Consider the following 27,143-nt stretch of genomic DNA (forward strand, 5'->3'; position numbering starts at 1 on the left):
AACATTTGCTAGTTGATGCTGTGGCAAAGCCCAACTAACCTTCGCCCACTCTGACTTATGCATGTACCAGTAGGTACAGTCAGTCCAGCCTGGCTTGTCTCTGTTTCAGTTTACATGTAGGCCAATAGGTGTTGTAGCCCTGCTCAGTTTGGTCTGCCCCAGTGCCAGGTCTCATGCTTACCATGGGAATAGTGGCCCTGCAGGAGAGCTTTCTGCAGCTCTTCTACCAAGTTCACCCACTCACTCCCGGGTCTCATGTGTGCTGGTTAGGCACTGCGGTCCAGTCCTGCACAGCCTGCCTTATCTCGTCATTCGCCAGTGGGTGCTGTAGCCTGTCCTGGCCCAGCTGTCCCTCAATTCCAGCTCATGCTGGTGGGGGCTACAGCCTAGCCAACCCAGCAAGCCCAGCCAGCCCAGCCAGCCCCCACTTCCAGCCCTAATGTGAACTGGCTGGTATTGCAGCCTGACCTGGCATGACCCACACTCCATTCTGGCTATTCGATTTGCCAGCGGGTGATATGAGGTGGCCTAGCCTGGCTCACCACAGACCTGAGCCAAAGGTAAGCCTGTCGGCACCGTAACCTGGCCTGGTCCAGGCTGCTCCCTTTCCTGGTTCTTGCATGCACCTGTAGGCACTGTGTCCCAACAGAGGAGTTTCCCAAGCCCCTCCATCAGAACCTCTCCCAGTGCCAGATCTTATGCACACCAATGGGTTCCTGGGCCAGCCCTATTTAGTCTACTCCATGTCCTAGCAGGAACAGTAACCTTACCTGACTGGCCCTTACCCATTCTAGTTCTTACTATTGGGTGCTATAGCTCAGTCAAGCCTAGTCCATACCCAGATACAGCTCACACATGGCTTAGTAGTGGCAGAGACCTAGCCCAACCTATTCTACACCCACCCTTGGTTCTCTCAATCACCAGTGGTTGCTGGAGTCTAGCCTAGTCTGGCACACACAGACCCAGTCCACGCCTGTGCTAAGGGATACTGCAGCCATTTCCAGACTAGACCGCAGCCCGCACTCTGGCCCCTGTGCTCACCAGCAGAACCCACAGTCCAGCCAGTGCATCCCCTTAGCTCCTTAACCAGGCCTGAACACAGCCATGGATCTTGCACATGTCAGCGGTTGCTCTGAGCTGGCTTGGCAGAGTCACTCCCTTGCCTTGGCCACTTGCCAAGGCCACTTGCCTTGGCCTTTACCTTCGGATGCTGCGACCTGACCTGAACCAGCCAGTTCCCAGTCCTATTTCTTACTGGTGGGTGCTGGAAACTGGCCCTGCTCAGTCTGCTATCATCCCTGGCTCAGGCAAACCAGCAGGTATGGCAGCCTATCCCGGCACGACCTGTACTCCATCCTGGTTTTTGCCCTTGCCAGTGGGATGTGGTTTGCTTGGCCCTACCCAGTCCTCTCCTTCTAAAACCAACTCATACACTTTCTGACAGATGGAGCTACCCTGCCCAGACTGCCCAATACCCAAGCCTGGACCACATACTCAGCAGTGGGAGCTATGAACTACTAGGGGAGTTTCCCAGGTTCCCATGCTCAGGCCACTCCCAGACCCAGATCTTACACATGCCAACAGGTGCTTGTCCCTTACCTGGCATGGGCTGCCTTATTCATTCCTGGCTCTTGTATGAGCTGGTGTGGCCCGGCCTGCCCCACACCTTGTTTTACGGTACTTGTTTGAGTGCTGCAGCATGGACCTGCCCCGCTTGTTCCCAGCCCCAATATTGGTGAGCAGCCAGTCACCATCCCAACTCTCAAGCTAAGTAGCGGGACTAGTAGCTCCATTGGGCTGGGCCTACATATCCCCACAGAAACCACCCTCGGACCGTCTGATTCTCTTGCGTGCTGGTTGGTGTCATAACCCAGTTAAATGTGACCCATCCCCTGATCTGACACTCATTGTCAGGTACTGGAATCTAGCCCAGCCAGGCAGGCCCCAGCTATAGCTTGCGTGTGTGTTGGCATGTAATGGTCAGCCATATTCCATGCTAACAAGCCCAACCCATGGCTCCCATGTGAGCTGGTGCATCAGTCTGACCCATAAAGGTTTTTAATTTTGACAGTTTCCTCCATTGTTTGTCTTATGAAACAATGAATTGTCATTCCTTTTTTTTTAATAATATAGCTGTAAAAAGTTGAAATTTTCCTTAGGAATACTTTAGGTGACTCTTGATACTGTAGTTGAGACGTATAAAACAGTTGTCTTATTCTGTAGCCTCAAGTTTCCACTTGAGGTTATGTTTGTATATCTTGTTATTTATTCAAAATTAGGGCTTTATGGTTGAAGAGAAGAATATGGCTATTCTTTGCTTCTGCTTTGCAAAGAAAGAGAAAACATAACCTATTTTTAATTTTAGAACCTTCAGGAATCTTTGTCAAGAGCATTACCAAAGGCAGTGCAGTTGAACTTGATGGAAGAATCCAAGTTGGAGATCAAATTATAGCAGTAAGTTTTGCATTTAATAATAGCTTTAGTGATTTTCGTGATTGGAAATTATATTCTCCCAGCTTACTTAGTTTTAAGAACTACAAATAACTCTGTGCTAATTTAAGCTTGCTTTGATAATGTGAAAAGGGGCTGTCAGAATTATCCCGTTTATTGTGGAAATAAAATAGAGCTCTGGATAGAAACTTCACTGCCCTCAATTCTGAAGGGGAGTCTCTTTGATAATTTCAGATATATCCAATGTAGTGAATTCCCTTCATTGATATTGCACTTAATACGGTACTTGCACAGATCATTAGTGCAACTAATTTAAAATCCATTCTAATAAAAAATGTCAAAAAAGTATTTGGGAAATACAAATCATAAAAAACCTATGCATTAATTTTAAATCCATACATCAAACATAAACTTATAACTCCTCTTTTCCTGAGGGTCTTTGAAAATCCTGTATCTTGCTATTCTAAAATATGAATGGCCTCTGAAGAGTTTATCCTAAATGAAATGTGCCAGTGACAAAAAAACAAATGCCTTATAATTCAATTTGTATGAGGTACTGAAATGATCAGATTTATAACAGAAAATAGGGTAATGGGCTGGGGACAGGATTGCTGTTATTCAGTGGATAAAGTGCTAAAATTCTACAAGGTAAAAAGTAATGCAGGCCTGGGGTAAAGGCCATGCATGTATTTAACTGTGCTGTATGTTAAAAATGATTAAAGTGGTAAATATTATGTTAAGTGTTTGCTACCATACTTTTCAAAAACAGAAGTCCTTCATCTGCCTTCTGACCTACTCAGATTCAATTCTGCGCCCCACCTGTCCACCTATCAAATCCAGCCTCAAGATCAGATGGAGTGTGTGCACTCGTCTGTGTGTGCTGCCAGTGAGCTTCCTTGGTGTGGCTCCACTTTTCTACGTTAGGAAACCTGAACCCTGTATCTTATTTAGTTGTTGTTTATGGGAAAGAGTGAACAGAGGTTAACTGTGTATCCATCACTAATTCTGAGTTAACAATTGAAACCATAGTTATACTAGAAAGCTTTTTTAAAAAAATTATTTTATTTTTTAATTGGAAAGTCAGATGTACAGAGAGGATCTTCCATCCGATGATTCACTTCTCAAGTGACCATAATGACTGAGCTGAGACAATCTGTAGCCAGAAACCCGAAGCCTCTTCTGGGTCTCCTGCGCGGGTGTAGGGTCCCAAGGCTTTGGACTGTCCTTGATTGCTTTCCCAGATCACAAGCAGGTTGCTGAGTGGGAAGCGGGGCTGCCGGGATTAGAACCAGTACCCATAAGGGATCCTGGCATGTTCAAGCCAAGGACTTTAGCTCCTGCTTTACTGCAGCAGGCCCAAAACCTTTTTTTTTTTTTTTAAATCAGTTTTGTTGAGATAAAATTCTTGTGATTCATCCAGTTAGTTTTCAATTCAGTGAAATTAAAATGTATTTACCACTGTCCATTTTATTACCACAGTGAATTTTAGGTAATTTTGTTACCAATCCATTGGACATCAGTCCCTAATAGCCCCAGCTATTTGAGAAATGAGCGAGCAGAGGGAAGATCAGTTTTTGTCTTTTTCTCTTTGTCTTTCAAATAAAAGATGAAAATTCAGGCATTTAAAAATTGAAATCTAAGGGTCTGGCACCATAGCTCAGTAGGCTAACTCATTGCCCTAGAAGCGCATCAGGATTCCAGATGATTGCTGAATAGTACCCTGGCTGCTCTATTTCCATCGAGATCTCTGCTTATTGGCTGAAATCCCCTTGTGGCCCAAAGCCTTGGGGCCCTCCATCCGTGTGGGATACCCAGAAGAAGCTCCTGGCTTCGGATTGGCTCAGCTCCAGTCATTGCAGCCACTTAGGGAGTGAATCAGTAGACAGATGATCTTTCTCTGTATCTCTCCTTTTCTCTGTAACTCTCACTTTCCAATAAAAAACAGATGTTTTAAAAAATGAAATCTAATTCATAAAAAACATTTTCTTTGCATATCTATAGATGAAAATATTGGTCAAACAAAATTATACATTTGATTTTTCTTATCAAAATTTTTGTAAGAATTACGCAGTGAAATATATTGCATATGGAAAGCTTAAAACCACAAATTTTTCCATTTGAAGAATTGTCATCAAATCTCAATTTTTGCCATTTCTTCCTTATCTGCATTACTATGAGAATGAAGAACATGTTCATTGATTTTTATCGAAGGCTTAAAGCATGTAAAATTTGAATTTAGTTTAAAAATTTTCTCATGGATTCTATTAATAATTTATGATTTGAAATTCAGAACATAGCTCTAGGAACTTAATGCACCCATTTCTCTTAAGAAGATTCTCTTAGGTTTTGCCTGGTTTTTAACAAACCAGTACATTTATGCCCTCAATGTATGAGAATCGTAGTTCTTTACCAGCCAGCTTCTGCATGGTGGCTGATCTCCTCACTGTCTTTGGTGGAGATCCATAGTCACAGCATGTCAGTAATGCTTTTCACTCTCACGCGTATTATGCTGAATACTAAACCCTTGCTGTATAGTTTCCTTACCACAAACTATACAGCTGCCAGGAGGCTCTAGATTTGTATTTCTTTTGACCTTTGAAATGTAAGAGTTTTACCAGGATATATCTGGGTGTTAGTATTTTTTCAGTCATCTTTTATATTTATATATTTATTTTTAGTGTCACTTCATAAGTTACATGATATTCCATTTCACTTAATCATTTCTTCGATTGGTTTTCCTTTTTATTCTCTTTTCCCTGTAATTCTTTCCATATAGTTTTATTTGGTTTCGTAGATCAGCCTATGTGTCTCCTGAACATTTTTAGCTGTTAATTCTTTTTCTCTGAGATACGGGAAAAATTAGTGATTATGTCTTCCATTGCTTTTATTTTTCCATTGTTGAACATTGTGCAGGCTGCTTTCATTCTCACAGTTTCCTTTTCTTGGCTTGGTGGATATTCTTTGCTCTCCTTTGTGACGATAATATCTGTAAATGCAATGAAACCAGCATCATTTTGCAAGGGAATTTCTGGAAATACCTTATTTCCCGTTCACGACAGTAACAATTTCGTAAGAAGATAACTGTGTTGGTGCTTCAGTGCACACACTTTCTCGTGGACTGGTGGCCTTTTCCACATCCTCTGATGTTTGCTCATTCATAGGATGAGCCACACTTCCAGGAGCTGAGACAGTAGCTGAGATGGGTTTGGCTGGGGATTATGCAGATTTTGTTCGCAGTGTTCGGGAAGGAATCATTCATGCAGACAGGCTAGGTTAAAATGACTTCTGTTACATGTGAGTAGTTCCCTGCAGCCTGTTGTAGCCTCTCCCTTGGTGTATTTCTTGGAGTCACTCGTTAAGAACTGCAGATATAATCTGATTGCTGTACGATTTTTTTTTCTAGATTAAAAAAAATTGATTTACTTGTTTCATTTGAGAAGCTGGAAGGGGGCGTGGGGACAGGCTTTCATCTACTAGGTCACTCACCTTTTTCTCCATGTTTGGGAGCTCAGTCCAGATGTTTTAGGTGTGTGATAGCGATGCAACTACGAGAGCCATCACCTGTTGCCTCCCAGAGGGTGCACTGGCAGGCAGTTGGAATCATGAATGCAGCAAGAACTGGAGCTCAAACACTGAAAAAAGAGGCTAAGTGCCCAGATGCAGCGTAACGGCTGTGTTTAATGCTCACCATCACTGCTTTTGTATCTGAATGAGGGAATATATTTGGTTTTTACTAAATTCTGTCCTTACTGGCCAAATTACTTTTGCACATATACTCGTGTTAACCTTATTTTAGTCATGTGCAGGCCATTTTAGCCAGGTGTTCCTTCAAGTGGTTGATGTAGGGACTTTTTAAAATTTTCTGGTTTTAGTTTTAAACCTTTTAATTTAAATTTCAGTAGTCTTTCCAAGAGGCAAAACAACATGGCTCCAGTAAGTGGAAAAGAGACAGTCAGACATATGTGTTCAGTTTACCTCTTTCAGATTTCATACAAGATTTGAGAAGCTCCCCCTCGCCCCGAGTATGAAATCATTGCTTAGACCAGAGGTCTCTGGCGTTGGAAAATCTCCATTAGTAAAAATAATTACCTGTTTCTTCCTCTCTATGCTGCTGTGTATTTAATTATAATTATAATATTCATATACAGAACATGCAATTGTGGACATATACATATAAAACAAATGAAGCTTAAAAATGTTGAATTGAAAATTGTGTCATGTTTTTCTTCTGTAGTGACATACTTTATCTTGAATACCACCTATCTTATTCTGTCATTCTCCTTAATTCCAGGACTGTGCTTCAAAAAGCCAGTTTATAGCCATTTCACATTTCGGAGTGAATACTTGTGACCTTAAATACCTGTGGCTGCAGGCCGTCTAAGCCACATTGAGGGTATTGAGCCTTGTCCCAATGAGTGTGCCACTGAAGACAGACTTGGCATGACAGGATCCTATCTGGGGCATAGGGAATGTTTTGCCATTTCAGACCTAGAAAAGCATGAATCACACATATTTTTTGAATGATAAAAAGATAATATGGAAGGCAACTTCATCATCCTTTTTAAAGGCAATATAAATAAGATGTTGGAATTTGTCATCACTGGATTTGATGCTTTTGTATTCTGCATGTCTAAGTTGTATTTTTCCAACTTGATTGTGTCTCAGCATCACCGAGAAATATGAATGTATAGAAAGGATTAGGATCCTGGGCCGCATCCGAGAACCGTCAGTTTGTAGCTTCAAGAAGTAGCAATGCACGATCTGTGTTAAACAAAGCAGGCAAAATCATGCCAGGTGTTTCTAGAGCATGTAAATTAATATGGATTCCCAAACAGTGGTGGAATAACCTCATGACTACTCATTGTCAATTCGGTTCACATCAATAAGCAACAAACACGCATTTCGTGAATTAGTAATAGAAATATTTATTTTTAACACGCCTTGTTATCATAGGTAGATGGCACCAACCTTCAGGGTTTTACCAATCAACAGGCAGTGGAGGTGTTGCGACACACAGGGCAGACTGTGCGGCTGACACTAATGAGAAGAGGGACAAAGCAGGAAATGGAGCTCACTGCAAGGGAGGAAGACACGAAAGATGCGGATTCATCTCTTGCTAGCACAGCTGTGAGCAAAGGTAATGCCAAGTCAGTTTATGTTGGTTAGTCCTTTATATTTTGATTTTTTGTTCTAATTCTGAAACTATTCTTAAGGGACAGTTTTTATTCCAACTATGTATTATGAACCAAATGAGTTTTTAAAAAGTCAAGATTAACCGGAATGAGCATTAACAATGCATAGGCTCTGCATAAAGCAGATTTCTTTCTGTGCTATTCATCTAATCAGCTTTTCTCAGTTGGAAACTGCACTCTTGTTTCCGTTTCTGTCTTTGCCTTACCTTGGGCCACATGACAGTATTCTCTCTGAAGGGGTGCTTTTCCATCTGGATGACTTACGTGAACTCATAATTAAATGCCCAGCTTATCGTTGAAGTTATCCACTTTCACAATTGGCCGTCACAAGCTGGATGTGAGTCTGTACAAATCGCTCATATCCAATGCAGCTCACTGATGGACGAGTAAATTGATCAAAACCATACTATTGGCTGGAAAATGCTGTTTTATATGTAAAATACAGACCATTGTGTTTGTTGTGCCTCATGCTATTATTGCCGTCCTCGAGAAAGGGAAGCAGTTCAGGGGAGGGTTGTATTCATTCCTTGTCCTGTAACAGGAGTTTCCTATTAGAGCACATGCTTATATTGAGAGTTGATCTAAAAGAAAAGAAAAAAGAAATATCCTCTCATCTAGGGGAGCAAATAAGTGCAGTGTGTTTATAGACCAGATGCGGTTCATTGAAGACATAAATACTAAAATGGTTTTATTTTTAAGAAAATCATGAAAAAGATGAAGATTCTTTATCTTTGAGAAGAAATATCAGCATATTACCAATTGAAGAAGAAGGTAAGAAATTAGAAATTGATTATGATAGTCTTCATTGTTTAGATAAGGCATGGCTGCAAGTGTGAGTAAGCCGTAGGGCTGTATCATAAATTACTAACAAATGTTTAATAAAAGGTGCTTGTAAATCTTTATTTATAGATATGAATGTTACTTATATGTATTATATTATCATACTGAATCAGTATATTCTTTCATATTGCTTTTTGTTTTTGAAGTTTATTTTTTTAAAAAATATTGCAGTGACATAGAGAAATAGAGAGTGAGATAGAGACAGAGGGGAGAGGGAAAGAAAGAAGTCTTCCCTTAATTGATTCACTCTTGAGATATCTATAATAGTTGGGGCTGGGCTGGTCCAAGCCAAAGCCGGGAGCCTATAGCTGCTTCTGGGTCTCCATGTGGGGCCACAGGGGACATGATGTGTTGGCTTCCCAGCAGCATTAGCAGGAACCAAGATTAGAAGTGGAACAGAGTGGAGACTTGGACCAATATTCCTTTATAGAGACTGCTCAGAGACTGCTCAGTTTGCCATACCTGGATGCCTGCTTCTGTGTCTTTTGTTGTTGTTTTGTTTTACAAAACCTTTTTAGTAATATATTAATTATATTTAAAGCTACTCTTAAAAGTTCTTGGAAAATGCATCTATGAAGAAACTATGTATAGATTTCAAAATTTTTATACCAGAATAAACTTAACTTTTCCATTCCTTTTTTTCCACATGCCTTTTGAAGTTATTTCATACAAGGCTTTAATTTAATTCTCTCTTTTTATGCAATAGACATCTCTCTACCTTACTTAACAAATAATAAAATTATGAAATATTCTAGAACAATCACCGAAGACCTTTCAAAACAACGAACTGTCCTATTTAGGGAAACCTTTGCTCTCAATCATTTTTTCACAATGGCAAATATTAACATGGGGAATTTGATTTGGAAATTCATTCTTTGCAGCTGTTATCATATCTTTCTGAGAACTCTTTGGTCAGAAGCTTGGGGTCTGTCAAGTGTTAGCAGTATATTTAGGATTTTTAATTTTTTTTTTAATGTGTACTGCTACAACCGTCAGCTATGCCCTGGGTTGTGTGATTCCTTCACCAGTCATATTGCTTTAAGCTATTTGGGTAACAAACTCAACAAACAATGTACAAGATGGATCTCTCTCATGGAATTCTGCCCTGTAGTAATTAATTATATACTGAAGCTTTATGGTTCTTTAACATATTGAGAAACTACAACAATTGTGGAAAATAGTTTTAAAGAAAATTATTTTTGTGGGGCTGACACCTGGGCATAGTAGGGTAAGCCACCACCTATGGCACAGGAATCCCATATGGATGCTGGGTCATGTGCTGGCTGTTTCTCCTTTTCCGATTCACTTCCTTGAGTATGATCTGGGAAAGCAGCAGGGGATGGCTCAAGTCCTTGGGCCTGTGCACCCACCTGGGAAGCTTGAAGAAAGCTCCTGGCTCTTGGCTTCAGATGGGCTCTGCTCCTGCCATTGCAGCCATGTGGGGAGTGAACCTGGAGGCGGAAGATCTCTCTCTGTAACTCTGCCTTTCAAATTAAAAAAAGGAAAAAAGGGGGAATTATTTTGTGCAAATCTTTGTACTCTGTGCATTCTATCTGAACTTTGAAGAAAGAAACAATCTTTTGAGGATAGTCTTTAATTTTCTGCTTACAGCTTATTGTTTCTGATTTCTCAAGAGTAAACAGAGACATTTTATTTTTAAAAAGTTTAAAAAAATAAGTTTAAAAAAATCTGTAAAGTATGCCTGAAGTGAAAAAAAGTTTCCTTAATTTTCCTTGTTTCTAAAAGGAGATAAGTAGATTTCAATGTAGGACTTGTCTTTAAGGCTCAAATTTGAATATTAAAAGGAATATTAAAATTATTTTTCCAAATACACGCTAATAGAAATTGTTGAAAGACAACCCTTATGAGTGAGAGCTATGATGAAATATGCAAACCTTTGATTATGACTTTAAAATTGTTTTCAATGTTTCTAAGCCAAGCTTCTTAGATATTGTTTATGTCATTCGTTTAGTGATTTTTCTTTTTTTCCATTTTACTTTATGCCAATAGTGAGATTTCATTAATGGTTTTTATGTTAATGCATAAATTATTCATTGTTCTTAATTTTTTGCATTTTCCCCTTTGGCATGAAAGTTGAATACATTATCTGCTAATGTTCATTTGGTTTCCTAAATAATAGCATAGTCTTTCCACTTGAAAAGTTAAAAGGAAATGAATAAGAGAAGCAGACCTAGAAAACGGTAGCGCTTTTTGCTGAGGTCACCAAAGGACCATCAGATCAATCCAGAAGCAATGCAGACCCCTCCCCCGTTCTTTCAAGTAAGATAGTTTGTGGGCTTTTGAATGAAAATGACTTAAGATTTAGGTTATATGTGTTAAAAAGAACAACATTGATTAAATGCAGCTCAACAGGCAGATTCTGAAGACAGCGTCCCTGGTGAAGCTTGTTGGTTGCAAGACATTGCTAACTGCTTTGCCTTCACCGTTTCAGGGTATCCATTACTGTCAGCTGAAATGGAAGACAGAGAGGATGCCCAGCAACAAGAAGCTGCTCTGTTGGCCAAGTGGCAACATATTATGGGCATTAACTACGAAATAGTGGTGAGTGAGCATCCCTGTATAGTCTTCTAGCTTGTAACAGTGCCTGACAGGAAGCTCAAGGCAAGAATAGAAATACTCTGCAGGAGAGTTTCAGAGGTCAGAGCTTTCTTAGAAGACCGAAGTTGCTTGTCAAGTTGGACTAAAGTTATACAGTAACTAAAGAGCTGAAATAAGTTAGCTGAAAGTTTTAAAGCTCATATTTAATTGATATTTTAAAGTTGTAGTAATATTAATCATTCGGCACACAAGGAAACTTTTTTTGAGTTTAAAATTTATTATTTATGGAAGACAGACTAAAATGAGATGTTACTTTAAAATAAGAATTGACATAATACATACGTAGTATAGTAAAAGAACTCTTTTCCACTCCTTCATAGCTGTTACATGTTAATCTTCCTCAAGCGGTTAATTCTCTGTACTTTTTTATATCACCCAGAATGTGTGTCATTATTGGTTTGTATTTCTAGCATTGCCATATTGTAAAAGAGGTTTAACACTGGCATATTTCACAGATTTTGAACAGAAAACCAAATTTCTTTGGTGGGTAGAATTTTTTCATGTTGCTTCTAAAAATGACATATTTCTACATTAGCAGAGATACAAAGGATAATGATGAGTACTGCTAATAACCGGCTCTGAGCACTTTGTACCAAGCACTGTTGTGTTTGATGTTTATCCCACTGATACTGAACGCCCAAGATAATTAACAGTTAAATAATTAGGTAGAGCTGTCACTACTATTTTGAGTCAAGAGGAATTCAGTGATGCTAAGTTTAGTAAGAATTAATTTAACGTGAAAAAGCTCAGGGATTCCTTTTATAGGGAGGATTCTCTAACTGTCATCTTCAAATGACAATGGAAGAATGAGAGTCCCTCATTATTTGTCCATAAACCTAAGACATATGACTGCACTTTTAGCTGCCCTGGATTAAGCAGGGTTTTTTTTTTGGTGGTATTCCCAGCAAACTACTCGGGGCACAAGTGTGCTGTGAAAAAGAACCCAGAAATCTGTGGTGCCTGGTCAGGTAGAGTTTGGGAGGGGGGAAGACATAGAACTGACTCTAACATATTTGCCATGTAATTAAACTATGCAAAGGATGACATAGAAGGAGTCAATAACAGAGAGAAGGAATGACGAGCATTCTTAGTGGAGTTCTTGAAGGCTTTTCTGAGCAAGAGAAAGATAACTTGGATTTTCAGGGGTGAGGTGCAGTTCATCGAGTGTTGGCTGTCTGCATTAGATGATGGTGCTTCTGACGTGAATCTTGCAAATGATACCTTTCAGATTTGAAAGAACTCTTGTTAAAATGTTTTCCTGAGCTCTTCATCCCTGTTGTTTTGGCTGTAAAACAGGGAGTGAACAGGGTCTCTTTAGCATAATTTTTGACATTATTGGTATAATTACTGGATTCTGTGGATGATCCCTTAGAATTCTTGAAAGAGAAAGAAATTAATTCTTTATGGTTAAACTTTGGTTCACTTTTAAACACTGTTATCCCATGATGGTGGCCCAAGATCAGGAGTACGATTCTTTGTTCAAATCATTTTGTTATAAAGCCCTTTCCTAACAGCACCATTTTGGTTAGGTTCTTCTCTTCAACTCTCATGTACTTATTTTGGGACACAAAGAGCACAAATGTACCTATGTTTGTGAAACAAACCAATTTTAGTTGTATTTTAGAGGCAGATTGATCCTTTGTGTTGTTTTGTTTTTGAAACACAGGTTAACCAAATTATTTGCCTGAGTAGGCAGAAGAAAACAAAAGGAAGCAAAGGATGCACCTTAAGATTCTGACACTCTTTTTCTTTTCAGGTGGCCCATGTGAGCAAGTTTAGTGAGAATAGTGGGTTGGGCATAAGTCTGGAAGCCACAGTAGGGCATCATTTCATCCGATCTGTTCTACCAGAAGGTCCAGTTGGACACAGTGGGAAGCTCTTCAGTGGAGATGAGCTGTTGGAAGTAAGGCGCTCTGTTCTTTCTCTTCCCTAAATAAGAATCTGAAAAGGTTACAGGAGGCTTCATGTGGTGAATAGATGAGTTCTTCTTTTAGATTCCTCTCCAAGGAATACCTGAGAGAGATTTCCAAATAATCATTCATGGCAGGAATTTTTTTGTGTATAATTGAGCTTCACACCTAGTTCCATGGTAATTTTTTCCTTTTTTTTTTAAAGGAAAAGGCAGTTATAACATCTTTCCTTAAAATTTTTTAAACACATATTTTATTTGTAGAGTACATTTCAGAACTGCAGAAAAAAAGATGCATATGAAAAATTCCTTTTTATCTTCGTCTATTCCAGTTCTTAGCACTTTTTGTTATATAACTATTGGCATTTTTTTCTGTACAATCTGCCAGTATTTTATGCATAAATAAGTAGATTTAAATATGTTCTTTACCCCCACTTAAAAACTTGCTAGCATAACATATATGGCATTTTCATTTTTATTTTTTCACTTGACAGTTCTATAAAATATTCAATTTTATAACCTTTTCCTCTTCTGTCTTTCCTTTGAAAATAGTTTTATTAGCTCTTTCTTCCTGATTTTCTTCACTAGAAGACCAAATATGGCTGAAAGCTGGTAGCTTTCTGCCAATGCAGTTTCTGGTAATTCCAGTTCCAATAAACTGTAAACTTTCATGGAAAATGTTTTCAATGGTCCTTCCAAAGATCTCACCTGTCATCATCATAAGGTTTATTAAACAAGAAATTTTCAAAAGAGTATTCATACTGTCACTGTTTTTTATGTGTCTTTTCCCACAGGTGAATGGCATCACTTTGCTTGGGGAAAATCACCAAGATGTGGTCAATATTTTAAAAGAACTGCCTATAGAAGTGACAATGGTGTGCTGTCGTCGAACTGTACCACCCACGACCCAGTCAGAGCTGGGTACCCTGGACTTATGTGATATTGAACTAACAGAAAAGGTATCATGTTTAAAGATGTGAGACTAATATGAATGCATACAGAAGAGGCCAAATGGCATTAACATTTCTTTTGAGCTTCTTTCTCTCCCTTTGGCATTTGATTTCATCACATATCCAGTGGCTTATAAGGTTAGACCTGGAAGTCAGATGGAAATGGGTTTCAGTCAGATTTGATGCTTTGTAGCTGTGTAACCTTGGACAAGTCATATTTCATCTTCATAAACCTCAGTCTTCTGTGTTGTAAGATATTAATCAAGATACCTATTTCAGATGGCTGTTAGGCAAGCTACATGATATACTGACAGTAGGTACCATTGCACACTAGTTCTTGTATGGCTTTCTTGCAACATTTCTGCTAAATAGGTGCTTATATTGGTATCATTTTTAGGATCTGACCTTTACATATGTGGTTCTTATTTGGAAAAATATGTTGATGTTACACTCAATTCAGTGTCTGGCACACAGTTGCTGCTGAGTGAATGACTAAAATAGGGGCTTTTAAAAATTTTTTTGTATTGATTTTGTTTATTTGGATATTGTACTTTTAAAGTGTCATAAGCTTGAACAAATAATGCCACATATCAGGTAATTTTCTGTTACATTCAGGAACTTTGACTTTCTTATTTGATTATTCTTTTCCATTTAGATCAAAATGTCAAGACATGGGTCTAATTACCCTCTTCCAGACTACAGAGTATCTAAACTTAGGATTTAGAGTTTGCATATTTTATAGTCTAATCTCATTTGAACTACAATGAGAGATGATACTGATTTGATTTACATTTTTGCTGAAGGAATCAGTACAATAGACTAATTTTGAAAACCTTGAAGAATAAAGTATATAGTTTAATATACATTTGGATAATTAGGGTAGGACAAGAAAAAGTTCCCAATCACACAACACTCAGAGAGTAGCACCACATATTTAAAATCAATATTTATATGGTATAAAGCATGTGGAAAGATTTTTATTCATATTCTTGGTTGTATAAAAATTAAGTGCAAAAATAGTGTACAAATTCTGATAGTGAAAGAAGCTAGCATTTTGAATCCTTGTTTCTATATCAGGTTCTTTATATAGATGTTATCTTGTTTAAACTTCAAAAATGACTGTGTTGGGGTAATGTATATAAAAGTCATAGACATAAGCTTCAAGTCTAGGTAAATCTCATTTGAAATGGAATGTGTTTCCATTGTATACCTTACTTTATTAAGGAAATAACCCTGTGCAAAAATGATAGCATGTTGGAAGCCTTACTTGGCTACAATACGAAGTGTTTACATTTTCCCCCTTTCTCTTGAACCTTTCTTATTTATGCTAGGAGTGCTTTTCATTTAACAGCCAAATAGCTGACCTCATTTTTCTGACTATACAGGTAAATCTGAAAATCATGCAGAATCATGCTGGTATGTTTTAAAAGGAGACTTTGGAACATGTGTTTTAAATTCTTGTTACTAATTAGATGTTTCTTCCTTTTTAGCAACTTTCCGTACTTCTCACTTTATTTCCTAAAGATTTCAAGACAAGCTGTTGGTCATTTGAGAATGTTTTGTTCAGGACAAAAGCTAGGGAACTCTTTTTTTTCCCCCAGTAATGCTGATATGTGTGTCTGCCGGTCTAGTGTCTCCGAAATAAGAGCTGTCTGGTCTGTTCTGCAGCCTCACGTTGATCTAGGCGAGTTCATCGGATCTTCGGAGACAGAGGATCCGGTGGAGGTGCCTGCGGTGGTCCCGAACACAGAGGAGGGTCCTGCGCCCTTGGCAATGTGGGAGGCTGGCGTTCAGTACATTGAGCTGGAGAAAGGGAGCAAAGGACTTGGTTTTAGCATTTTAGATTACCAGGTAAATAAATGCTACCTTTAAGCATGTCTCATACAAAGAGAAGGGATGCTAAAAGGGATAGTGCTGATGTCAGAGGAAAAAGTAAAAATCTTAGAAAAATCATCAGCTGTTTTTTATCTTCCAAAATATCCATCTATGATTTATTGATTATCATAATGAATTTCTTTTAACATGGAATTCAACTAGTGTTTTAATATTTGAACTCATGGTATTTTGAAGAACATGCAGAATGTATTTCAGAATTATCACGGAAATACAATTTGCTGGGGGTTATTTGCAGAAGAAATTTTATTTGCATGCTCTTAATTGTTGAGTCATGTCTTAATATAAATCTGCAATATTATCTGTTTTATTAGCTGTTAATAGTACATATTATACTGCGAGTTCTGATATTCCCGTGACTGTATTGAATTCATGAGTGTTCAGATTGGCCACCTGCGGTCTGTGGCCTTACCTGAATTGTGTTCTGTGCTGAGCAAATGAGGCCATGTTGGAAGCTGTCCCGTGGAGTGCAGCTGTTGCTCCTGTCAGTGGTACTGAACAGAAAGGCAACTGAGATGACTCCAGGGAACTGTTTGCACGGGACCTGATTCTGGAGTCTTGTTCTGATGTGAAGGTTGCTGTGCAAATGAAAACACTGCATCAGCAAATACTATGTGGCTTCTTTCCATGCTTCTTCAATTCAAACATACAGGTCATAGCTTCGTTACACTCAAGTCTGGTGGAAAGTTGATGTTCCATATGCTTACATCCTATTTAACAATTATGGTTCATAATTAATACACCTGATATTTAGCCTCAAATGGCAGCTACAGACTTGTCATTATGGTTCTTTTCCATCTTACAACCTGTTAGATGTGTGTCACCATCATGACAATAAAAATATAACATCACACAAAATTGAAACTGGTCAAATAATTAAAATTGTAATTCAGAATTGTTAGCAAATGAGGTCCCATTGATTGCAGTGAACTGTATAGAAACTCTGAAAAGGAAAAAAAAAACCTTAGCCCATAGAATTCATTAGAAGTTTTATATGAACTCTTTTAAGGTATTCGAAATGATTATTCATCCTTTATACTTCAGAATAGACATGTAGTAAAATAAAAACACACTGCAGGGTAACTGAGTTCTCTTTACTTTTCCATTGCCTTAGGATCCAATTGATCCAGCAAGCACTGTGATTGTAATTCGTTCTTTGGTGCCTGGTGGCATTGCTGAAAAAGATGGACGCCTGCTTCCTGGAGACCGACTCATGTTTGTCAATGACGTGAACTTGGAAAACAGCAGTCTTGAAGAAGCTGTGGAGACGCTAAAGGGGGCACCCTCAGGCACTGTGAGAATAGGAGTTGCTAAGCCTTTACCTGTAAGAATTTTGATTGTATTGATTTCTTTTTAGATAGGTCAAATAAAATGTATATGACAAGTGTTCTTGTGATTGAATGATGACCTTAGGTCTTCAGTGTGGTCACTGGCCACATGGGGAAGAAGATTTCATTTTCAGTAACACTTTTAAAAAGAAAAAAAGAAATAGAAAGTGACTTTGTGATTGTTTTTGACTTTTTTCATTTCATTATAAGAATTAATAAATGCAGGATCAAGTATTTGAAAGAAATAGCATGTAAAATATGAAAACAGCAGTTTGATGGGGTATTGAAAATTTAATAAGATTGATATCTAACAGTAGAGTCTTTGATCCCAGGAGTCTAGTAGGATCTCTCTCAGAGAGTCTCAAGTTCCTGAATTCTGTTGGTTACAACCCATTTGTTGTCTAATAAATTACAGCAGGGAATTCAACTTTGTAAAATGGGCTCCTCATTTTATGGCACTGCTCCCAATAGGGCATGGGTCCACGCAGTAATAATTGAAGCAACTAATGCAAGTATGCTATTTCATTATTTATAGTGATTGCACTGTGTACCAGTCTCTGGATTATGTTGAAATTGAGTTAGATTTGTGATTTTTTCCTGGCATATGATTATTGTTTAAATGAAAGGGTAAATATACCTTCTCTTTAGGAAAAAAATTCAAATAGCTCAGTTTACATAAACAACAAAAGTGATTCATTAACTGTTATGAATTTGTTCAAATAAACATAGTCCATATATCTAAATATAATTTATTCATGTATCACTTTTTATTCTGCAAAGTATTTCAGAACCTATGAAAATATACTTAAGAAAAAAGGGAAAAATTAGGTAAGAAGGAAAGGGAACATTTTGTTCACAGCAATACTTTATGTATATTGCTGATACAGTGTGATATAGACCAGAAAATTCTGTAAATATTTTAGTCCATCTTTTCTGAGATGGAAAAAGATGTTTTAAGTTTGAGGTTAGTGTGATCAAAGTCACAATTTAATAGCTTAGAGCAGAAGACAGATGTAGAGTGTTCTCTCTCTTTTGCTTTGTTTGTAAGCAAAGCAGGGATCACAGAACATTCCTTGTGGAGTAATCTACATTTCTTGCTTTCCTCTTCTGCAGCTTCTTTGATGTCTTAACACCTAAGACTTGCTTTATTTTTCAGGATGCCATTGTTTGGCTAGAATATGTGGTAGGTAAAAATAACCAGAAGATCACCATAAGACTTTTATAAATTGCTGATCTTGTTAAGCTTTTGTAAGAAGAATGAAAAACACTTAGAAGGAAGATTCTCATCAAAAACATGTTGTTCCCATTGGGATTAATATCCTCGTTGAATCTTATGGGAGTAAAATGCTTAATATGAATAGCAAATTTCTTGCTCATTGTTCTATATAAAATCATGTGATCATTTCAGAACTGTCCTGTTGTTTTTCTCTTCTCTCCTCCTGTTCCCTTTCTTCTCTGTCTCCCCTTCACTGTTCTCTCTTTTCTTGGAACTGGTCCTCACACTGTGTTATCCCTGCAGCTTTCACCAGAAGAAGGTTACGTCTCTGCTAAGGAGGAGTCCTTTCTGTATCCACCACACTCCAGTGAGGATGAGGGGCTGACTGACGCAGCCCTCTTCAGGGCTGACTTGGCTCTGGTTAGTGGAGACGCTTCTCAAGCTTTCTTCACAAGTCTTTGTCTTGATTTGCCTTCCAGAATATGCTGAAGAGATTTTGTAATTTTGAAAGCAAAACTGTTATGGTCAACTCAAATGGTTCTCATGGTTTAAAAAGTCATAAATATGTATATATGCATATATATATACGTATATATGGAATATATTATGAGTGTATGTTGGTCTGTGGAGAAAATTCAATTAAAACTGCACTGATCAACATGTATAATTTGTCTTTATATCATAACTAAAGCTATTTAGAACACTTGTTTGTTCTGATTTTATGCCAATGTATTTCCATGCATTCTTTAGCTATTTTCAGGCGTAAGTCAATATTTCAGCTACCTTTAAAAGAAGTGGTAGGTACATCTTCTTTTTAAACATTGATAGCATAAAATCATATTAATTGATTCACTTATTGTCACTCATTTATTCTATAAATAGAAGTGTGTAGACCTAAATGATTTACTAGAAAACCAAAAATACAGATTTTGTTTCTGCTTGCTTTTTATAAAATCATTGATTAGGATTAAATATTTAATTATCTCTTTCTGTAAAACCTTAGGTAGATGGAAAAGTGCTGTTGATAATTAAAGAACAGTATCATCTACCAGATGTAAATATGCACATGACTTTGATGCAACACACTTAATTATATTTCTTATTCACATCACTCCCACCATTAAAGCTCGACACCTAACTATGCCCTGCTTTTTACAGACTTGAGTGTTTGTCTAGAAGAGATTTAAGACCTGTGAAATTCTTCATTATGTTTTTATAGCTGATTATGCACATCTCGGTTTGAACCAGAGTGTGAATTATTTCTTTGATTCTACATTCATTTTGGTAATATCATTTTGGGAGAGACAATTCTTTCTGTTAATATTTTTAAGTGCAATTCTTGAAATAGCCATTTGGAAAGTTATGTGCATGTTACAGTGAATGCAATAATTTAACATAATGCTTAACATGCTGTATACCTTTTGGCTCTAATCTTCATGGGCATATGTTAGCACTTCAAAACAAGACCAGTATGCTATGAGCTATGTTGAGTACTATTAGCTAAATAATACCTGACTTCCAAATTCTTTTTGAAATGTCAAAAAGATAAAAAGGCAACACTTACTCTAGAATATCAATCAAAAGGATCAGTGCCACTGGATGCAAGTTCATATCTTGGAATAAGCATAGCAATCAGTAATAATGGGTGGCTAATTCAACTACTGGTGGCTCTCCTAGTGCAATCCTACAATAACTGACTGAAATAGTTACCAAGAACTCTGCTAAGTTTCTGAGATATCAGTAAGTTATCAAATCATGTTGAGGCATACATTTTTCAGTGTAAATATTTGTTGTAATCCATGGCACAAGCCTTACTTGATACTATTTATCTAGACAGCAAAGGCTAAGTTTTTATTACCTGGAATGTTGTACAGAATGTACATTTAGAAGAGGAAGCCTCCAAACAGTGAGCCACTGTTGAATATGAACATGTCAATTTGAAACTAGTAAATTTGCATATTTAACACTTAAATAAAATTTGATTTAGTGTAAAGTTACAGTATTCTGGTTTCTGGCACAAAGAAGAGATAGAACATATGGGATTTTGCCATCAAGATTCAAGACAGAAAATACTGTTGCTATCAAAGATAGGTAGAATTAATTGTTTTCTGCCTTTTCTAAGGTTTGACTATGAGAGCACTGCAGGAAGATAATCAGGTTCATTTTGATTTAATTCTTTTGGATCTGCTACGTAAGATAGTACTAGAATTTGTATGTTAATATTTAGTGAAATTATCTCATTCTGTATGAGTTTTCTAACATAGGTTTGTAACTTAAAATCTCACCCATTACCAAATCATAATTAGGTTCCTTGTTAGTATAATTTTAGCATAAAGTTGCAGATTCTCTCTCTGGTTTCTGCAACTTGAGTAGTTTCAAAATCTAGTTAAAGATAATTTACCCAGAAATTTATTTTCAGTGAGGTTAACATATATCTCTAAGGAAGGGCCTCGATGAGTTAGGCTTTGAATAGGGATGGTGATGACCTCATTTGTGTTATTAGAAAATTGCTAAGAACTGGCATGTTAATTAGAAAAAGTAAATATTTTCCTTAACATATAGACTATTTAAATTTAGAATTGATCCAAGCCTTTTGTTTGTTGAGACTTATTGCACTTTTATTGATGGAATAATATAGTCTTCAAGGCCAGTACCCTCTGCAGGAGATGGGCAGTCATTCTTTGTTCCATTGTAGTATTCATTCTGTGATGTCTGGACGAGGGTGGAGAGAGGGCATACAGAAAACAGGGCAGGTGCGCGCGCGCGCACACACACACACACACACACACACACACACACACACACACACACACACTACTGTTCATAAGCTTTTTTGTCTCAAGGGGAGACTGACACACTGGTACTGGAACTGGATTCCTGACTGATATTACTGTCTTCTTTCAGGTGGACACACATGATGCTGACTTGGTGGATGAGTCCACATTTGAGTCGCAGTACTCTCCGGATAATGACAGCATCTACTCTGCTCCAGCTCCTGTTTTATCTCTGCATGGCAGTGTTTGTGGAGACGGCCTAAACTATAGTCCCTCGCTTCCACCATCTCCTCCCAAGGTACAGAGAAAATCTCTTTCCATTTTGCAGAGGCCTGTGTTAATGTGGAATTGTGTGAGTAGCATGTTAGAGGCAGTGAATTTCTCTAGACAAAGATTTGTAAAGAGCAGTTTCACTTAAGTGATGTTTGAGTGTCTTTCAAAATTTGTGGGGGGTACTATTGAACTCTCCTATCTGCGAGACAGTATCTGTCTAAGCTTCAATTAAGTTTTTGTGTCAAAAAGAAAAGTTTTAATTAGCAGGACTTCTTAGATTGTGCTTTTAGTATGTATTTTTATCTTTCATGATATGATTCCCTAGGGACAGGATTTCGCCGTCCACCCCTCATTTTCCCCCCACCTCATTTTACCACCATAGTATTGTCCTTCAGCAACAGCCACAAATCAGTCATTCTAAAATTATGATCTTCATTGTTTTTAAAATTGCCATATAGAAAATTAGAGTGTAAAATATTTCATGTTTTAATATTTATAAACTTTAGCTGTAATATATCTTCACTCTAAAATGATATAAAAGATTTTACACAAAAATAACAGTGAATGACAAAGTGTTTACTGGATATGAATGATGAGTGTACTTACTACTTGACATATCTTTGATATGCATATTTTATATATAAATGATTGATAAAAATGCCATAGTGTACAGTGTATAATGTTCAATAAGTAATGTTTTAGAATCTGTCCAGTCTTCTGGGTGTAAAATAGTGTGTTGTAATGAACTTTTGGCCATTTTTATATCAGTTTTTTTTTATAATTGTGTTTTGTGGAAATTGATATATGCAGTAATTTAATACATACGTTTTAGTATGTGTATACTTTTGTGTAATAAAATCTAAAGATGTTCAGGAAAGAAGTTACCCCTGGAGATTAAAACAAAGCATGGCAATTTAACTGTATGTTTAATATATCATTTTAGAAGCATGAATAACATATGATAAAATAGTTCTTACAAATTTGAGCAAAAAATAATATGAGTATATCTTCTTTATTTCTCCACATTAGAAATATGGCAAAAAATAAAACTTAACAATTAAATTGGACAATGCTGTTTCTTAAATACTTGGATTCTGTTAAGACTGAGTTCAGTGAGCCTGTGTTGTATTGTGAAGAATGTATTGTGAAGTAGCATCTCTGTGTAGGTTTTCTTTATTTTTTGATTAATAAATACTTTTTTTGGCCAGAGCATTTTCAAACATTTTCTTTTTATGTCTGAGGTGCACCTGCTACACTCGCATATGATGCCGGGCAATTCCTTGAATTGGTTTGTAAAGTATAATCTTGAGTGGAACAGCTGCTGCTCTTCCACCACACCTGAGACAGACTGACTGGCTGTGTCCTGTCTGGAATGTGTTCAATCTTTATGGGCCTCAGGGCTGGAAGCAGAGTTCATCTCCTAATGGGATCCCCTAATCTACTGCATAGCACACTTCTTGCCAGTGGGACAGATTGCATTGTTTAACTTAGTAATTGTTACTTAAAGGGATTACGCAATGTGCATACTGAGAAGCATATATTTTACAGGGCAAATGCTGGCTGTGTGCAGCGCAACATATTGGCTTACTCTAGTCTGTTTGCCTGCCTTTTTTTTTTCCCCCAAGCAGTTTACTCTTTTGTTGAAGCAAATTTTGGCAAGCTGGGCTATCAACTGAAAAACTTAAACTACAAAACAACAAAGAAGACATTAATGAGAGTGTTTTAAAACACATCATGAGACTCCTGTGTGTGTTCAGTTTTCTTAGAAAGTAGGATCATTACAACATCATGAAAAATCTGCAATGTAATTTTTGCTAGCTCTTTTTTTTTTTTGGTGGCACCTTTTTTACTACCTACAGTTTTGCTAGAAATTTTAATGGAAATAAAAATATTAGTATATGGTTTCCCTGGGGGTTTTTTTGTACTGTATTTTTAGGACAAAGTGGTAATTTGTTATGAAATTTAGAATTGCCTTCTTTGTTAGATAAGAATGACCTAGTATCAAAATTTTCTAATTAATAACATAAAACCAGATATTACAAGCCCAGTGCCATAGTGTTGTGGTTAAAGTCCTTGCATGTGCTGGGATTCCACATGGGCACCAGTTCTAATCCCGGTGGCCCTGCTTCCCTTCCAGCTCCCTGCTTGTAGCCTGGGAAAGCAGTGGCAGACAGCCCAAAGCCTTGGGACCCTACACCCAGGTGGGAGACCCGGAAGAGCTCCTGGCTCCTGGCTTTGGATTGGTTCAGCTCCAGCCATTGAGGTTACTTGGGATGGAAGCTCTTACTCTCTGTCTCTCTTCCTCTCAGTATATCCGCCTTTCAAATAAAAATAAAAATATATATAAAAAACCAGATATTACATAAGATTATTTAAACATGTTTGTTAGATAGTATATATGCAAGCACATAATATACAAATATGTTTAAAATAATGTCCCCAAAATATTTTGAAAGAATAGAGGGGGAGGATCTTATTTAGTCTTCGAATTATTCAGTTCCCTTAGTATATAGTGATGTGTTTTTTTTGTTTGTTTGTTTGTTTGTTTTAAGATCTGTTTGAAACACAGAGTAAAAAGGTGGGTGAAGCAGCACAAGGGAATTTGTATCTGCCAGTCCTCAAGTGGCCACACCAGACAGGCAGCTAGAGATGGCGGATGACAGGAACCAGCAGCTGCATCTGAGTCTCCTGTGTGGACCCAAGCATTCAAGTGTTTGGGCCATTATATGCTGCTCCCAGGTATATTGGCAGGGAGCTGAATCTAAAGTGCAGCTAAGATAGGACTCAAGCTGAACATAAGAGCCCAAAGCAGCCACTTTGCAGCTGCCCCAATCTTGTGATCCTAACTGGCAGCTGGTTTTGGAGTTACGATTTTCCTGCCCTTCTCTAAAGAGAAGCTGTGGTAGTCAGTCTTTCATTGCTCTAAGTAAAATGTCTTAGAGAAGCTAGCATAAATAGGAGTTTTATTCTGGGGTATTGTGGTTGCAGGTTCACAGCTTGGGATCAAGGGGACTGTGTTGATTCTGCAATGTGGAGGAACCAGAGGGTGACAGTGTGTGAACAAAGAAAACAATCACATGTCCGGCCGGGAAGGAGAGATGGAGAACACACGGGTTTCCCGTGTCCCTTGTGTGTACTTATGAAGTAACGGTGATTTGATTATAGCAGCTTCCACCCAAACATCAGACAGTATACTTGGCTGAGGCTTCCATCTTTACTCATGACCCCATTAACCACTTATGTAAGACTTTGGGGACCAATCTTTCGACACATGAGCATTTTGGGGGACACCTGGGTCAATTTGCCAACTATAGCAGAGCTCTTTTGACTTTGGTCAGTATGCAAAAACTTATCACCTGGCCCATCACACTGAGAAGTCTCATTCTTCAGGGTGGACTTCATGAATATATCACAGCTTACACGCCACAGGGCTGTAGCCACCCATGCATTGGTACTGCCCATCATAAAAGAGTTCACATTTACTTAATTTGATTAATTATTAACAACTTGAATGTACTTACTTGTTTGATAGTAGGGTCAATGCAGGCAGATCACTTAAATGCGTGTTTTATAAGTGACAAAGCTATCGCCAGTGGTCTTCTTGTGGTTTCAGATTTCATATTTTAATTGGTCTTTTTATGTCTTCTTTCCTGTTACTTTAAAAAACACAAAAATGCAGAAATAAGTATTTTCCAGACAGAAACGTTTGTAGACTTTTGTTTAAGAGCTCAACATGGTTTTATGGGAACAGAAGCTTGCTTTCTGATTTTCCTGTTTTGATTTAAAAATACAACTAGTATGGATTTGATAATTGCAAAATGAGTCTCCATTTCTACTTATCTGCACCTCCTTGCTTCCCTGCTCTGTTTACCTGTAGTCTCACTGTCACCAGGGTTGAAATTGTTGCCAACAGAGTGTGTATCCCTCACTTTTGAATGTGTGTTTTGCCTGGAGATGATTCTACTGATTGATTCTGCTGCAGATTAAAATCAGTGTTTGTCAGGGTAGAAACTTTCCTTTGCAACCTGTACTTCAAGTATGACTAATAGATTCCAAAACTTTAAAGAATGTATTCCTGCAAATCCTACTGCAGTATCATTTGCTCGTATAAAATATTGCGGTGTTCACATCTGAATTTATGATTTTTTTGAGAAGGAGTTAATCTAAAAAAATTAAATTGCTCTAGTCATAATGATGAATGATTGAAAAAGTCCTAGTGACAGCATTACAGGCTCCCATAGATATAAAAAATGTTGCTTCTGCCTTTTTCCATAGTAGGCTCTGTAGAAAGCTGGAGAAAATACCCCCTTCTCAGGACAGATGGAAAAGTCGTACTAAGCTGGAGCAGCTATTCTTGTAGCATAGTTTGTTTTTTTAAAGTGCAAGAAGAATTCTCTGGTAGTTTACTTATTGAAGAAAAACAGAGTATGGCCAGTGAACAATTAAGTATTATTTAAATACATTATTGGAGAGAAATAATGTACCTTTGCCTAACCTTAACATAGGCACTGAACTTCAGAAGTACAATATTTGTCCAAGTATATTTGTCATTTTAATTTAACCTCATCTCTTTTTCTGTTGGAGAAAAATATGTATTTTTATATAGAAACACATCACTTGTAACCACATGTTAGTATGGAGATTTCAAAAACTTCAGTTTGGATGCAGTTTGCACTGGGGAAAATTATAGTTATTTTTGGACATCTTAAGGGTGAAGAACTGTTTTTCTTTCAGATCCCAAAGATTTTTAAAAATAAAATTCAGTTGGTTGTTCGGCAACCAGAAATGTTTCTAAAGTGGGTATATGTTGTCTACTGTGTTGATTAGCTATTTCTTTTCTGTGTGTCTCTGTTTAACTCTTTCATGAATAATGCATGGAAATTTTGTTGTATCATTTTTAGTCAACCCCAATTAACAGGCGATTTCACCTGTTTTCTGACTAAGAGTTATTTGTTATCTTTATTTGATGTGTGGAGGGTATGGTTTACTGCTAATTACTGAAACTAATTTAGGAGTAAGGAAGCTAACCAGTTCTATAGTAAGTACATTGTTATTTTTCCCAAGAATGTAATAATCAAAGTCGAATGAATGAGCTACTGTTTATTGTTTAGGTTGTAGAAACCTGGTGGAGTAAACATTCTTATCATTTGTTCCTGAAGATACTGATGATGTTAATTACTTGTATCATATTCTTCCTACCTCGTCTTTGCACCAGAAATATTTCATAATTTCAGAGGCAACAACTTTCATTGAAGAGCAGTAGAATACACACATTGTGTTGGAGAAATCAAGTTAACCACTTAGGAAAAAAAACAGGACTCTTAACATAATCTTGAAACATATTTGAGATGGTTAAATCGAAAAATAAACATTTATTGTAACAGGAGAAAAGTAAGAAAAATCACTTCATTTTTGTGGAAGCCATGTATTAAATCCTGAAACACACACAAAAATATAGCTTGTCAAAATTGGTTACATTGAATTAATTTCTTCCGAAATATATTAAAAGACAAAAAAAGAGTTTTGTATTATTTATCACAAATACTTTATATTCAGAATATTTCAATGATAAGAACAAGTAAAAATCTCTGGATGTAAAGTTGAAGTGCATAAAGAAATTGAAACAGAGATAAATGATGTGTCGTTGCTAATGGATATACTTTTTATATATCACGTTGTAAACTAATCTTAGATTGGA

At 37.4% G+C, this 27,143-nt stretch overlaps 1 protein-coding gene across 10 annotated transcripts in view; it reads left to right on the forward strand.

The window, feature by feature from the left end:
- Positions 1 to 27,143, forward strand: part of MPDZ (multiple PDZ domain crumbs cell polarity complex component) — a 128,249-nt gene that overhangs the window by 36,326 nt on the left and 64,780 nt on the right. For all 10 annotated transcript variants that reach the window (XM_040962803.1, XM_040962806.1, XM_040962807.1 and 7 more), the window contains exons 9-18: positions 2,366 to 2,454; positions 7,405 to 7,588; positions 8,343 to 8,414; positions 10,936 to 11,045; positions 12,859 to 13,005; positions 13,806 to 13,970; positions 15,630 to 15,812; positions 16,969 to 17,178; positions 18,702 to 18,818; positions 21,303 to 21,470. In XM_040962803.1, the coding sequence (XP_040818737.1) occupies positions 2,366 to 2,454; positions 7,405 to 7,588; positions 8,343 to 8,414; positions 10,936 to 11,045; positions 12,859 to 13,005; positions 13,806 to 13,970; positions 15,630 to 15,812; positions 16,969 to 17,178; positions 18,702 to 18,818; positions 21,303 to 21,470 (1,445 nt within the window). The remainder of the gene's footprint in view (positions 1 to 2,365; positions 2,455 to 7,404; positions 7,589 to 8,342; positions 8,415 to 10,935; positions 11,046 to 12,858; positions 13,006 to 13,805; positions 13,971 to 15,629; positions 15,813 to 16,968; positions 17,179 to 18,701; positions 18,819 to 21,302; positions 21,471 to 27,143) is intronic.

This window comes from Ochotona curzoniae, unplaced genomic scaffold, assembly GCF_017591425.1.
Source record: "Ochotona curzoniae isolate NIBS_2020 unplaced genomic scaffold, NIBS_Ocur_1.0 scaffold_3208, whole genome shotgun sequence".
Classification (NCBI taxonomy): domain Eukaryota; kingdom Metazoa; phylum Chordata; class Mammalia; order Lagomorpha; family Ochotonidae; genus Ochotona; species Ochotona curzoniae.